At 37.3% G+C, this 15,377-nt stretch overlaps 2 protein-coding genes across 4 annotated transcripts in view; one reads left to right on the top strand and one right to left on the bottom strand.

Annotated features, from left to right (window-relative positions):
* The window catches only part of LOC145680635 (PHD finger protein 21A-like), a 142,351-nt gene extending 136,425 nt beyond the window's left edge, over positions 1-5,926 (bottom strand). Inside the window, exon 1 of one of the 2 annotated variants that reach the window (XM_081751327.1) lies at positions 5,673-5,926. In XM_081751327.1, the coding sequence (XP_081607453.1) occupies positions 5,673-5,750 (78 nt within the window). In that variant the 5' untranslated portion in view covers positions 5,751-5,926. Of the gene's footprint in view, positions 1-5,251; positions 5,368-5,672 lie in introns of those variants that run through there. The other variant, XM_081751328.1, reaches the window with a different exon arrangement.
* Positions 5,927-5,969: 43 nt separating this feature from the next.
* Positions 5,970-15,377, top strand: part of LOC145680634 (uncharacterized) — a 49,171-nt gene continuing 39,763 nt past the window's right edge. The window contains exon 1 of one of the 2 annotated variants that reach the window (XM_081751324.1): positions 5,970-6,116. The gene's annotated coding sequence lies outside the window, so the exon portion shown is untranslated. Of the gene's footprint in view, positions 6,117-6,153; positions 6,353-15,377 lie in introns of those variants that run through there. The other variant, XM_081751325.1, reaches the window with a different exon arrangement.

The raw sequence follows: 15,377 nt of genomic DNA, 5'->3' as shown, positions 1-15,377 counted from the left end.
TTTTAATTCAAGGGCTTAGAAGTACGAGTGTGGAGTAGGTTGATATCGGAGAAATATTGAGTGTGGAGGTGAACATCTGGCTACCTGCATATAATTCATATGCTCAATTATTATATACCGTACGAAATTTGTAATTTAAACTCTCAATCTATACTTTCATATGAGTTTTCAACTTATTGCTTTTTTTTTCACATAGTTTTAACTCAAACGGGAACGCAACTGGCCACTATATTCTTCCGTACTGAACTAATGTCTCATCTAGGTATACACATATAATCTAATATAAATAAAATAGCGAGTTTGTTTGATTGTGTCTGTCTGTGTGCGGCCTATGGACCAGACGAGTGGACCGAGAGTTACCAAATTTGCGTCACGGGTATCTTGGTCCAGGCCCCAGACCAAGACGAAGCGTTTTTTTTTTTTTTTTTTCAAATTTCGAACCAGTGGGGTCTCACGGGGGACGTTTACTGACATGTAAATGTGGTAGAAAATGACTGACATTAATGTCGAATTCATAGTTTTCGCGGTCGCTGAGATCAATTGTGAAACTCCGATCACATTAACTTCGAAATTCACCCCATTCGGATGCCGGCCGGAGGCTACAAGGTGGGGAGAAATACCGAGACACATAAAAATAATCCAAAATGACCGATATTAGCGTCAAATCCATAGTTTTCGCGGTCGCTGAGATGAATAGTGATATTCCCACAGGCGTTGATTTCCAAATACAGTCCCCATACGAAGAATGACTATTTCAGCTAGTATATAAACATGACACAACCTACTTTTGAGAGGAACAATCAAACATAGTAACAGTGGCGGATCTAGCGCGCGGCCGGGGGACCCAGGCCCTCAGATTTTTAGTGACAAAAAAAAATTAAGCTTTATACTTTCGAAAGTTTGTAGTTAGCTCATAATATCCCTATCATGGTTTGGGGTCTGGATGCCCCCCAGTTGTTAAATTCTGGATCTGTCTCTGGAAGGTAAGGCAAGAAACACGGGAAATGAATTGCATAATTTTGTTGAATAGGTCCCCAATATTTCGGTTCTGCAACCGCTAAAAAGAAATGTTTCACTACAATGGGGAGATTTGGTTAAAGAGAGGGACGACACTAGAATTAGAGGGGAAAGGGGTAGGCGCCCTCTCCCCACACATATTTTATTTTAAGGTAGGGAAAGTAATATAAAATTAGGCCTATTAGTTTCGGTATACAAAAAATAAGCTGCCCAGAAAAAAATCTCTGCCCCTCTACTTGGCCTTGTCTCAAAAAATTAGAGATGGCATCGTCATTGCTTGGTGCTAACACCAATCATGTTCTTTGAAGAACCAAGATTCTGAAATTTGTAGTTACGAGACTAAAAATTTCTAAAATTTCACAGAACCTTTTTATTGCAATTTTGATAGCCAAGATACTGAATTCCGAGAATCCAGATCTACATACCTGCATTAGTCATTCGGAAATTCCTAAAATGCCGGATCGGTGTTCTGATATTCTGGAATTCCGATCTTCTGAAATTTCAGATTACAAAATTTAACATCTCAAAATTTCGATGTGAAGTTCCAAGATTCCAGAATTTTGGAAAATTCGGTTAGAAGTACTCACATTCCGGTGTTACAAAATTCTGGACCTAAGTTCGGAAATTCAGGAATTTCAAAATGAGAAAAACATAAATTCTAATTCCGGAATGAAGAAACCTTTGGTTTGTTATATAAGACGTGTTGCAGTTTAACAAAGAATCCGAATTATACGTTCCCGCCAGAATCGCACCCTAATCTTCCACAAATAGTCAAATCAATGAATTTGTTCAACATTTCTTGATAAATTCACTTTTTTTTCTTATATTTGATGTGACACTACACAGCTGTATTTGATTAACTCTACAAACACTGTTGACAAACTGTACAAATCAAAATACATAACATGTGATTTAAAAAAAAAAATCTTTTATTCTAATATGTCTCTGTATATCAAGGTTTCTGTAAGTAAAAAAAAAGAAAAAAGAAAAAAAGAAAAAAAGAAAAAGAAAAAAAACTTTTAGTTGGAGCACTCTCGGCTTCTTAACATATGCCTTGGAAAAAGAGTTGAGCTGATTTTAACGTCCCTTTCAGCAGCTAGGCTACATGAGACGGGACCTACTTGTTAACGTGGAATCCGAACCACATGAACTCCCGTCGGGAATCGAACACTGGTCTCTCACGCCAGAGCCTTGGAAAAAGAGAATCGAATTCGATCCTCGTTGCAAAGCATGTGAGTCAGGTACCAATTTAGAATCACGTCTCACATACCCAACGTTTAAAAAGGGACGAATATGTTACAAAGAAGTACTACAGTTCCGTTCTGGCTTTATGGTTAACATATGCGAATTTGGTGCGGGAACTTGAGTTTGGTTCCAAGAGGCAGCTTGGGGGCTGAGTGGTGGAGCTCTAGTGCGTGAGGTCCTGGTTCCATCCCTAGCCAAGTAAGTTGGTGGAGAACATCGTGCCCGTGGTAGAGGTCTGCACGGGCTCCAGCCGAGCCCGCGGGCCGGATTTGGGCCTACAAAGCACATACGAGGCCTGTCTAAAAAGTATCCGACCTTAATTTTTTCCACGCAAAGTAGTGATTCTCAGGCGGCGCCACCGTGCACGGTGGAAGGAGGAACCTTAATGCGCATGCTTGAATTTTTTCACCGCGTTCGCGTGTGCTAGTCGTGAGCTGGCGGTCGCGAAGTGAGCTGCTGTTGGTAGTGTTCGTCGGATTTAGTGTTTCTCGCAAGATGACTGAACGAATTGAGCAAAGATACTGCATCAAATTCTGTCAAAGGCTGGGTGATTCTCAAAGCCAAATAATTCGTAAGATTCAGCAGGTGTTTGGAGAAGATGCGATGGGTGTAACACAAATTAAACAATGGTTCAACCGATTCAAAGATGGCCGCACATCAGTCGAGAGTGAGCAGCGTAGCGGCAGGCCCCAAACTGCTCGGAATGCAGCTGTTGTTGAGCGGGTGCGAAATTTGGTGATGGCAGATCGCCGTTTGACAGTGCGGGAGATTGCAGAAGATGTTGGAGTGAGTAAAGATTCTGCACATGCAATTTTGCGTGACGATTTGAACATGAAACGAGTGGCTGCTAAATTTGTACCCAAGTTGTTGTCTCAGGAACAAAAAGACGCCCGTTTTGACGTTGCACAGGACCTTCTGGACACCACGAACACTGATCCTGGGTATCTGAATTCCGTGATAACTGGAGATGAGTCATGGGTGTACGGGTACGACCCAGAAACAAAACAACAATCGTCTCAATGGAAGCATCCCGATTCTCCAAGGCCGAAGAAAGCACGGCAGGTGCGAAGCAAAATCAAGGTGTTGATGACTGTTTTCTTCGATGCCCGTGGAATTGTGCATCACGAGTACGCACCGGAAGGACAAACAGTGACAAAGGAGTACTATCAAGATGTTCTCAGGCGACTCCGTGACGCAGTCCGGCGCAAAAGACCAGACATGTGGACAGCGAAGAACTGGCACGTCCATCATGACAACGCCCCAGCACATTCATCCCAATTGATCCACACGTTCTTAGCCAAACATGGAATTACAACCGTTCGCCAACCTCCCTACTCTCCAGACCTGGCTCCTTGTGACTTCTGGTTGTTTCCAAAATTGAAGACGCCTCTGAAGGGATCCCGTTTAGAGAGTAGAGAAGACATAATGCGGAACACGACGACGGAGCTGAACAACATTTCAAAAGAAGACTTCCAGCGGTGTTTCCAGCAGTGGAAGGATCGGTGGGCTAAGTGTGTGGAAGCACAAGGGGCCTACTTTGAAGGGGATTAGGGTCCCAAATCTGTCAGGTATTCGCAACTATTTTTCTGGCCAAAGATCGGATACTTTTTAGACAGCCCTCGTATCACTTCGAGCCCGGGCCATAAATTTTTAAATATACAACTATATTTTTCGGGCCTTTTCGGACCTAACTTTGTAAATATACTGTACAACGATATATATTGCACCGTTCTTTCCGGAGAACTTTTAAAGCACAACTGCAAAATTAAACCTCTAATTGCTGTAAATAAAAGTACAATTTTGCTTTAATTATTAAGTTTATGTAATTCGGGCTTATTTCGGGTTCATTTGATTATCACACGGTCTCGGGCCTAAATGCTAAAACATATTTTGGACTCGGGTCGGGCCTCACATTATAAATTCACGGGCCGGGCCGGGCTAAAAGTTCCGGCCCGTGCAGACCTCTAGCCTGTGGGTTTTCTCAGGGTACTCCAATTTTCTCCCACATTCTTATTCTCCCATTTTTTCCATAATCACTCACTTGCCTTAATCACTGTCTCAGCCTAATGGGCAGAAACGTGGGACGTTAATATTTTGTTTCTTTTTATTTCTAAGGGACAGTTCTTGTTTGAATTTAACTTTAAACTGTGTCTCGATGCTGAAAAAGATCGTTAAAACTCCAAACAAACCATTCAAACGAATATTTAATCACATGTTCATTTTCTGATTTTATTAATATGTTCGAGTTTCATTCTTCTTTATTTTCCTCTAAGACAAAGAATAAGAGAGACAATATTTCTGATATGTTAGCGGTATTAAAGGAAAACCACAAAATTCATGTCTAAATGTTAATTTCTTTTAAATAACCACATACCTATATGTGGGAGACTTTAAAAAAAAATCTATCCAATAAATAAAATAAAATAAAATATGCTATGGATAGGCTACAAATTCGAAAAAAAAAAAATCAAGGGACTTAGGTCCTAATATACCAAACGGTACAGCCTTACTTTCATTTTACGTCATTGAAAATATTTTCCTTGATTTTTGTGTTCAATTTATTGGAATTTTTATATTCCGTTTTTAACAAATTAAATACTTTTTCTTCTCTTTATCTTCAATGCATCGAGGATACCAATTTCTGCATCAAGAATTGGATTTCGTTATCCTTATTTCAGACTCTACATTAGTTAGAAAAATACATTCGGAAAGAAAATATTTAAATGTCGAACTTTTCTCGCCGACTGTCTTTCTTCTTCATCTCCATATTAGTTCAAACACCATTAACTCTCATTTCAAATGGAGAAATTTATTCAAACGGATCCTGCGTGTTAATTTGCATATACAATATATCACTCTCGTACAAGACCTTAACCTTCTATAGTTACAACAAACGAGTTTTAAACATGCACGACTTCTCTTCATACCTAACTCAGCTATATCAAACAAATCAAATTATTAATGGCATATTTTCTGTATACAAACTTACTGAATATATTAGCTTGTTACGATTAGCGATATTTGGGTGACACTACACAAAAACATGATATATTGAGGCTGCTGTTTTCGTATTATTACAATAGTTCTCGCTTCGCCGATCCGCAGCACCGTCTATCCACATTGATATTAAGATCTTAAAGCCAGAACAAACAAAATATACAATAAAAGTAACAATAATGCGACTATACAAGTCTTTTGCATGTTCTTATTCATTAACCTACACGATATGGATGTTATTTATTTTTTAAAAAAATTTTCATAACTCTTGGGCATCTGAAAACTTTCTTACATTACGATCGCAAACTATCAATAAAAGTGCAACTTGCTGCGGATACTCCAGCAAGTGCGCCTGCTTCGACAAAAAGTGTATAAAGTAAAGAAGAACGATTATTTTAAAAAGAAAATCTTACCTGATGACTCTGAATTGCAAGTTTCAGTTGATGCTGAATAGTCCGAACATCTGTCAACAAAGGTTGAGATATCTCCATGATCAAAATATAAACACTTGCACCTTTATTATTTCACAGGATTGCTTTTTAGCTGTAATATAGCAGACCGCTGGGCCGCTCAGAACCAAGGTAGCAAGCATAAAAACAGGAACGCGCTACATTCTTGCGCTAAGATACTTTTCTTCAAGTTGGATTAACTAATAAAACATTTAAACCTTGACTCAAACGATTAATTTTGTAATATCTTTTGAAAGTCAATTGCAAATATTTGGAAAATATTTATCTTTTACAACTTCAATAAATTGAAGTTTTGTGGTTTATATTCTCGAGCGCACAGCTTGAGGAAACGTTGTGATTTGCCGGCAGTACGTCATAGACTGCAGACGGCGGAAACTGAGTGTGTGTGTAAGTTTTATTTGAGTTTGTAAAATATTTATATACTTGAGTATTATATCAACTGTTAAGTGTGAAATATTTGATGTTATTTATTTATTGTTCAACATAATAACTTTCTGATTGATTAAAATGTACCGTATAGATACAATAGCCATTGCTAAGCAAAGCATGCTGCTACAGAAGTAGCACAGGACGTCGTTAGTAGAAATAGGCCTATGGGGTTTTCGTGAGGAATATAAGTGGGAGTGAGTATCTAAAATGTTATACATAATTTTTGTGTTTTGCTTGTTTACGTGTAGGAGGATGTAATGTAAATAGACATAACGAACCGGCGATTTGAACTATGAAATTCAAGTTCTATGAACTATGAAGTTTACCCATAAGATTATGGGGTATTTTTCGACATAGTTTTACTATAGGAGATATTGGGTTACTGTAAGATAAAGCAAATCTGTGCATTTTTATTGCTATTCATAAATTAGCATAAATGCTCGTAAGACTGAGTTTTGAAAAGTGATTGTTGACAATTCTCTCTCTGTGTTCCCTTGTACACACGGTGAACTGCAAAAGCCACTGTATTCCCAGATTAATGTGCACATAATGTTGGGTATACATACAAACACAAGCTAAAGGGTGGGAATGATGAGTGCACTTCGCAGAACAAGAGATTTTGTCACAGGATGTGGCAATGTTCACATAATGTAAGATAGGAATAATTAGGGTAGGGTCGGGTTAGCTTGGGGTTAGGGAAATTTGGACCCATTTTGTTAAAAAATAGAATGTAATTCCTCGTATTGCTCTTTATTGTGAATCGGTTCCTATGAATGTTCTGGTCAAAGTGCACTTTTGCCGGTGGGAATCCCATTATCCATGATATAATTGCTTATTTATTGGGTGTATAGGCTTGTGTATAGCCCGCTCTCCCCAGTTCTTTGTCACCGGAACTGGAAGAGACTACTACTACTACTACTTATATCAGGAACAGAACCCAACCAACCCCTGCGGGGCTTCTAACTCGTTCCTACTACCACTACTTATACTAAAGCTTCCTTGCCACAAGATTTATATCTTAAATCTTTATAACATGCGATTTCGATTCATTATGAACTAATATGAATCGGTAGAATCACTATGATTCGTTTAAAATCACTGGGGGGAGCGAGCAATACTTAATCCGGTGTATATTCGTGTTCGTACCCTTGTAGATTATGAAATTTTCTTACGAAAAAAAATGCAAAATAAAAACTATTTGAAAAAGAAGATAGTTCAGGCTAAGTTTAAGAATACCAGATTTTGTAAAATTTACAAGAAAATTGAACACTGCATTTAAAGATATACTTTTAGGGATTAAATTTCCGTGCAGTTTTACTATAAATGGCAAATAGTACAGCTACATTTTGTTTTTTGTTTTACGAGTGTATGGTTACTAGTTAGAAATTATTATAAGTGCTTTACGACAATTAAAGTATGTGAGAGCTTATGAAAGAAAACTGTATCGTATTAGATATTATAGGTTAAATTCTCATAAGCCCCTCCGCGGCGGAAGGTTATACCATTATGGCCAGACTAGCTATATTGAGGAAATGGGAGTTTCTGTGAAGGCTGATATCAGTGTTTAGTTTTATTCATTGTCCCCTCCACCATTTGGCTCCGCTCCGTGCTTCGGCACATGGTATTCCTTACCGCGCGCTCGTCCACGCTATTGCACGTCCTTTAACCCTTGGTATCGAGATACGAATCCTCTTGTATGGCAACGTAATGTGCCTGAACCGTGATATCTTGGGTGATTTGTAATTTTTGATAACCCTTTTTTCTGTTCACTAAACAGTAGTGGGAGTTAACAGAATAAATGCTGATATGTTCTGCCGGCTCAGTATTTCTGAACAGTGTATAAAAGCTGGGGTTATGTTTAGCAGAAGGGGTCCAGAAGCACGTAAAAACCACAAATTTTACAGGAGAAATGGATGATACAAACACCTAGACCTAACATAATATAACCGAATCTAACCTAACCTAACCCAAACCAACCTAATCTAAACTAAACTAACATAATATAAGCTGAAATAAGCGAAATTCTACCGTTTTTTAGAAAATTATGTTGGACTTCTACACTAATATAATCTAAGCTAAACTAACCTAATGTGAACAGAAATTACCGAAATTGTAACATTTTTTAGAAACAATTGCTGGACCCCTTCTGCTAAACATTAACCAAAAGCTGTATTGTATTTTACAAGTTTAGCGTCACTAGTGTAAAACTATTACTAGTGCTATAGGAACTAGTATAACACATACAATACATGAAAAGTTAAGTAAATATGACTAGAACTGTAAAATACCAAAATATGAGCAAAAAACTGGTCTTGAAAAGCACGTGTGATAGTCTAATTACGGTGCACTTGCAAAAAAGAAATTTCGTTGTACATTTTTTTCTGTAATTCGATAGCTTCTCCTTTTGGGTGTTGTAAGCAGGGTTTGCCCAAGTGGGTTTTTTCGGGTTGGACCCACCTGAAAAAACCCACGTGGGTTTTTGAGCTTTTTGTTAGTATATTATCGGTACAGCTATGGTGATCACTAGGCTTCTGATTTTTAGGTCCCAAAAAATTCAAATTAGGATTTTATAGGTTTTTAAAAACACGGTTTAGGATTTTTGGCGTTATATTACTGAAAACGGAATATTATTACACTATAAACACTTTGTTAGCTATTTCATACTTAAATGGTAACCTTTATTTAGTAAGCTTTATGCTAACCAGTCTTCTGCGTAATAAAAATAATAAAACCCTTCTTACCTTGGACTTTTTTTGATAGCTGAAATATAGTTTAACATATGTATGGCCTGTCGTACTATAGTAGTAGTAGTAGTAGTAGTTTTTGTCAGTTTTCTTATATTTGAAATTTTATACAATACCACAAATATCACTTCACCTTTCTAACGATACATTGAGGAACTACGAATGTTCAAATATTGTTTTTCCGGCACTTTTCATGTTTTCTATAGCTCAAAAAGTGGTCACTTCACTCTCTGTAATAGCACTGAACAACAAAATATTTGGCAAGATTTTCTGTTGTGAACTTTTTCCTGTCGTCTGACAAAATTCTCTTGAATGCAGAAAAACTGCGTTCCACATCACACGATGTAAGAGGCGCATATTTCATACTGGCTAATTCCTCGGGATTCCATAGCAAATTTTCTTGGACATTGTCTCCACGAAGAATTTGGCCCACTAGTTGTATCTGTGTGAAATCAGGACTGCGTTTCAAAACCGCCTCCAACTTGTCCGCAATTTTTGTTCCAACTCCCGCAGGTACTTTTTTCTTTTTCATTTCTTGAAGAATTTGAAGAGCTTCTGTTAGTGGAAGAGACTTCTTCTCCAATTCAGTGATGGCTTGAGGCAGATGAGAAAAGTTGGCTTTAATGTAACTTAGTTGTTGTACAGCAAACTGACTTCAGTGCTTTTTTTTGCAGACGTGATTGAAACGGCTTCAATCTCGTCGAGCGAATTGATGACCTGAACAATGCTTTCAAAATTATCTGCATAGTACAGTGCTGCTGAGTGCCACGTTCCCCAACGGGACACAACGGGCTGTGGTGTGTTTGGAAGCACATCCTTGAAGGTAGCCACTCTGTTAGGAGCTTTCAAGAAAACCTTCTTTACAGACGAAATTATGTCGTTGACGATTGACTACGTGTTTGAAAGTATTTTTCAAGTTAAAAATAACTATAAAGAATCATTTAGGACGTTATAGGTTCTAAAAGCTAATTTAGGATTTTTTAGGTCCTAACCCCCAATTAGGACATTTTAGGTCCTATAATACTAATATAGTTCTACTTATAGCAACTTGAAATGTAAAGAAAACACGAATTTTTTGCATTCACTGTACAGGAATAAAATAGGTTCGAACCTAAGAATCCGGAGCCTAGTGATCACACTAAAAGTTAATTTTGTGAGATTTTTGGCTTTTTTTAGGCGAGTTAGATGCTTGGAGAGTTAGATGCCGTGAAAGGTGGGCTCGCCGGCTCGGCGACGACGAGAGACGTTATCCGTCATACGTTCACGGGTTTAAGACCATAGGTGCCGGTACTACCAGTCAATATGTAAATACACTAGTAAAACTATTAGTATTATTTCTAACCTTTAATGGTAACAAGTATTCTTCAGTAAAATTTGATTTTCCAACAACAGCAGTTTAGTTCCGTCATTTGTTGCTACTCTCCAAATAAGCAAGCTGTAGAGTCAACACCAACAATAGCGTAAAATTCTTGTCAAATTTAAGAAGCTTAATGCTCGGAGTTCCGAAGACTACGTAACGCTTGCTATTTCAAGTACTGAATTCAATCTTCGTACTAGTGGAGTTTCTATGTACAGTAAAGCAAGCTGCATTTTTGGGAAAAATTCGTCGTGAAATAAGTGCTCGTGAAATTCCCGTAATTGAACGTACAAAGCATTGGAAGTGAGCACTTCAACAATAAAACTATTTATTTTACGCTGGAAGACATTTAATTTCATTTAAGACATTTTGAAACATCTTAACTATATATAAAACTACATGAACTGACATAAATTAAAGAGGTACTTCCGGTTGACACAGAAAGTTGAAATGTGGCATGATTGTAGCTTTCAGGGACTAACCGACAGAAAAATTGCCAAAAGTGGATATTTTTAATTTTTAGGGAGTCTAAAGGGGAGATGAAGAAATTCTCCATGCTGTTTAAATGGGTCTTTTTGGACTTATAATCTCATATTTTAGGTACTTTGAATTGGAATACAAACTTGAAATTCGGTATACTTGTATGTTTTCGTGCGAGTTACCTAAAAAAAATAATAAATAAATAAATAAAATTAAAAAATTCCAACTTTAGTGTGGTTTTATGGAGAGATGAAAAATATTTCCATTGTTATATTTATATGGGACATTTTCTGCACCCCACCCCAAAATTTTTAGGCACTTCTGGCAAGATTAGAATGAAATTTTGCATGATTGTAGCCTTCCGGGACTAACGGACAGAAAAATTGCCAAAAGTGAATATTTTTTTAATTTTTAAGGGGCCTAAAGAGGGATGAAGGAATTCTCATGTTATTTAAATGGGTGTTTTCTTTGGATAAAAAATCTTATATTTTAAATGGTTGAAATACGAAAATAAGCTTGAAATTCCGTAGAATTGTGGATTTAAGGGATGCAAGGGTGTGGGGGTAAAGCCCCCAGCAGCTCAAATTTAGGAAATATAAAGAGCAAATGCACGAAATTCACTGTTAATGCAAAGGGTAATACATAAGGATGCGAGGGCCGTAGGCCGAGCAAAAGAGGGGATCTTGGAGCGGACCCCTAGCCAGCCAAAGGCTAGTTTACTTTATAAAATATAAATTATATCTTCGTTAATTGTTTTAAATTAATTTTCGGAGAAAAATCATCTTGCAACAAGTGCTCGGAAAATTCCCGTAATTGAACACAGTATCGGAAGTGAACTTCAGCAATAAAACCATTTATTTTACGTTGAAAAATATTTATTTCATATAAGACATTTTGAAACCTTCATAAAATATGAATTATGTCTTTGTTTTAAATTAATATATTTTGTATTCACATACATCACTGAGGCTCCTGGGATGACTCGATCTACGTTTGTTCGTTTGTCCGCCAGTAACACTCACACTACAGGGTACAACTTTCGGTCTTTTAAGTTGAAATTTTTATGTTACAGGCACGAGACATCCTGTATAGATTTTGGCGGCCTACCAACGTAAAATTTCAAAATGGTGGCCTTAAAAACGGGTATTCACGCTAAAGCGCAATTTTCGGTCTTTTAAGTTGAAACGTTCAGAGTAGAAGCACGAGATACTCTAAATTAGCTGTATGTATTTTGGGGGCGATCCAATGTAAAATTTCAAAATGGCGGCCATTTTTCAAAACAGCATTGAATAGAAAGTTGTTGCAATTTGTGACAACGGCAATCTTGAAATGTAAATCATATTTTAACAATTTTACCCCAAAGACATTGAAATATTTCGAAAAAAACTCAATTAAACCCGAAAAAACCCATATGGGCCCAGGTGGGTTGGTTTTTTTCAAAAATACCCGGGTTTTTTCAAACTCTGGTTGTAAGTTCCAAAGATGTAAGTTTCCGCAATACATGTGACAAAGGTAACCAGGATACATCAATTGACATCGCAAATGACATTCTTAGTCCCACTGTTTAAAAGAGCTGAGCGTACAAATCATTATGTTCCAAATTGGCATCTTCAACCACTGCCAGTTGCTACTGATGATCATAAACGCAAGCAACGAAGTCCTGGGTGTGAAAATCAAAAGAGTGGAATTCCTTGGGCATTAATGTTATCTGTACATCATCATCTTCACTTTAATTTAATATTCTGTAAAATCGCAGTGTACTTGTACCTCATCTTGAACTACGAACGTGTAATTTTCTGTAAAATCAGTCAATCCTGTGCGATCAGTTATCTCCGAGGTTAGCTTGACGTTTCCTTAAATACACAGGCTGAGCTTCTGGTATTCAGTAATGCTGTTTGAGGGCTAACAATTTCCATATGAGACTTTCATTGAATTCACTGGAACTCAAAACACTGTTTGTTAAGGTGGACTTGTGTGTTCTCACTCATTATTTAACGTTGACAGTTTCATCCATTTCTTGCATTTCCATATTAAGCATATCAATAAGGCAACTAGAACACAAACCCATCATACTCTTGTACCTACGTATATAATATGTCATCAGTTTTAACAAGTCTTGGGTGTCAACATTTAGATGTACTCCTTCTAATATAAACTTGACCTTTTGATGATAAACACACACGCAAACTGTATGGGGTACCTGTAAACCCATTTAGGTTTCAAGGCACAGAATTTGGAGAAACTTATTTGTATTGTTGGGCACTTAGTTTTGAAATGAATGTACAGTTCGTTCTTGTTTGCTTTACTTTATTCCATTCATTTTCACTGAAGTAACAGTCCTTTTTTTTTCAGCAAAAAATGGGCTGTTTCAATCGAGCTGATAGGAGTCTTCAACGGCTTTTTATTACTTTCACACTTGACTGCTTTCATCTTTTCTTGTTAAGGTCTGGAAGAACATAATGTTTCTTGGTTAGTTCCCCAATGATTCGCACAAGATATTTCGACACCTGCAGTTCCTTGTAAATTTTAGAGTTTGGTCAACTTTCCAGCATTAAACTAACAATTTTCACATGTTGTATGTGTCATACCTGAAAGAAACATGTCATTACCCTGTATCCGGGCATAATTTTATAAGTAACTTTCCAATGTTACGGTTTCTATACCTGCCAAATCTGAAATTCCTTTTTTTTTTTTAATACCAGAAGTGCATTGTGAACCAAAGGTCATTTATCATAAGTTTCAGAATTTTCTCACTTCCTCTACCAGGGATATTCAAGTGCAGACATTGGTAAAATTCCGTTTCTTATAAAATCATCAGTATTAAATTCTGGGATCTTTTATTCCGTTCAACTGTATATTGTGTAGGGACGAAGTCTATTTTTTGGCTCAACTCTCTCAGAATTTTCGGAGCATAAACATGGTAATTTGGCTGATGCTCACTTATAACTAATTATTTAAGACATTTAGAATTAAGGCAGTGAAAAGTTTTTAGTGATTTTTGGTGGGATGGCCCATATACGCACCGTCGCTGTTCCCCCTGAGCTTCACCTGTACAAAATAATTGTTATTTGCTCATTGGAAATATTTTGAAGAAGTATAAGGAGATAATTCGTCAAAGAATTCTAATTTTGCAACAATTATTTCTAGTGGTCATCTTGAACTTTACCTGTGCTAAGTATGGTATTGTCATGTCGCCTAGTGAAGATATTGTGGAGGACAATAAGGAGAAAATTAGTGAAAGAGCAGTTATTTTGAGTGGTAGTCTTAAACGTGACCTGCAGCGTATTTTCTTTAGCAGAAGATTATTTCAGGGCATTAGCGTCTATTGTGAATTTGTGTGCATTACCAGGGTATGGTGATAGATAAACTGTTACGTAAGACTTCTGTATACTTCGAGCAGGGTCGGTTTCACGGTCCAGTAATTGAAGGCGACATAGTTTGGTGGGGAATCCGGTACATTATGGTCCCCATCTGATTCAAGCTCCAGTCGTGGTTCAGAGCCTACTTAAATTCGTCTTTCATAACAGTGTTGCATAAGGACCCGAAATTCAAACCTGCATTCTTCTAAGAAAACTATCTTATTTATTTCTCAGGTTATGTTTGTTTGCTACGTAGATTAAGTATGTTATGTTGGCTTCCCATATTTATACTAGGATCAGTCAGGAAAGTGAAGGCTGTATGAAATATGAAGAATGGACGGTACAAACTTCATCTGAGAACTCATATTCAAAATATTTTGTGATCAATGTGTACTCATTTGCGCTGTAGTTGTTGGAATTTGTACTATAGAAGTTTAAAAAAGCAACTGAAAATTGGTGCTCAACTTGAATCTAAGTAAGCCACCAGTTTTTAAAAACAATGAAAATGTTTTTTAAAAAAATCATTAATCACTTGCTCCAAAGGGTCTTTCCTAGTAAGATAGTGAAATTGGCCCTTGATCCAAATTGGGTTCTTATTGACCCAAAAGGTTGCCCTTGGCCGAAAACTATCAAAAAAAATTTTGACACCCTACCCCCTCCTCTTACCGAATTATCGTATCATACATGCTCAAAATTGAATATTTTTAAATTTTGGTGGGGGTGGTCAAAAAATTTTGAAAGTTTCGCAGATTGAAGATGCTATCTAGAGTAAATGTGCAATTTTTTTTTTCAGAATCATCATGTTTATTTTCTTTATTTTTTGTGTGTTGAAAATTTCAAAAAATTGTAGAAAAAACTTTTTTTCGGGGGACACGTCCCCGATTTTTTGGTTTAAAAATTTGTTATATCCTTAGGTACAACATTTTTTTTTCGGGGCCTGAAAATGATGGCAACATTGTCAAAAAGAAATAAAACTGAAAACAAACGTGTTTTTTCGCAGTTTTCCCACCATTTTAGGGCCCCTTCAAACGATCCGTAGCCAGAGTTCAATATTTTCCTTTCTCTTGCCTCTCTTCTGCGTCTGTCGTTTTTCGGCTGCTTCGATTGTGTTCATTTCGGAACAGAAACACCAAATATATCTCCGTAACAGTGCTTCCACTTCAACCGACTCTTGCACAACAAAGTCACACACACCTCGCGTCGGCTCCTCGTATTTATCAGTGCTTACATCACTGGCCGCACACAGTGGCGCTCTCTACCGCGAGCTGTGTGTAACTTG

Source organism: Thermobia domestica, chromosome 3 (genome assembly GCF_964235325.1).
Source record: "Thermobia domestica chromosome 3, izTheDome1.hap1.1, whole genome shotgun sequence".
NCBI lineage: Eukaryota > Metazoa > Arthropoda > Insecta > Zygentoma > Lepismatidae > Thermobia > Thermobia domestica.
The sequence above is the reverse complement of the archived record's forward strand: the minus strand, read 5'-3'. Positions and strand labels throughout refer to the sequence as shown.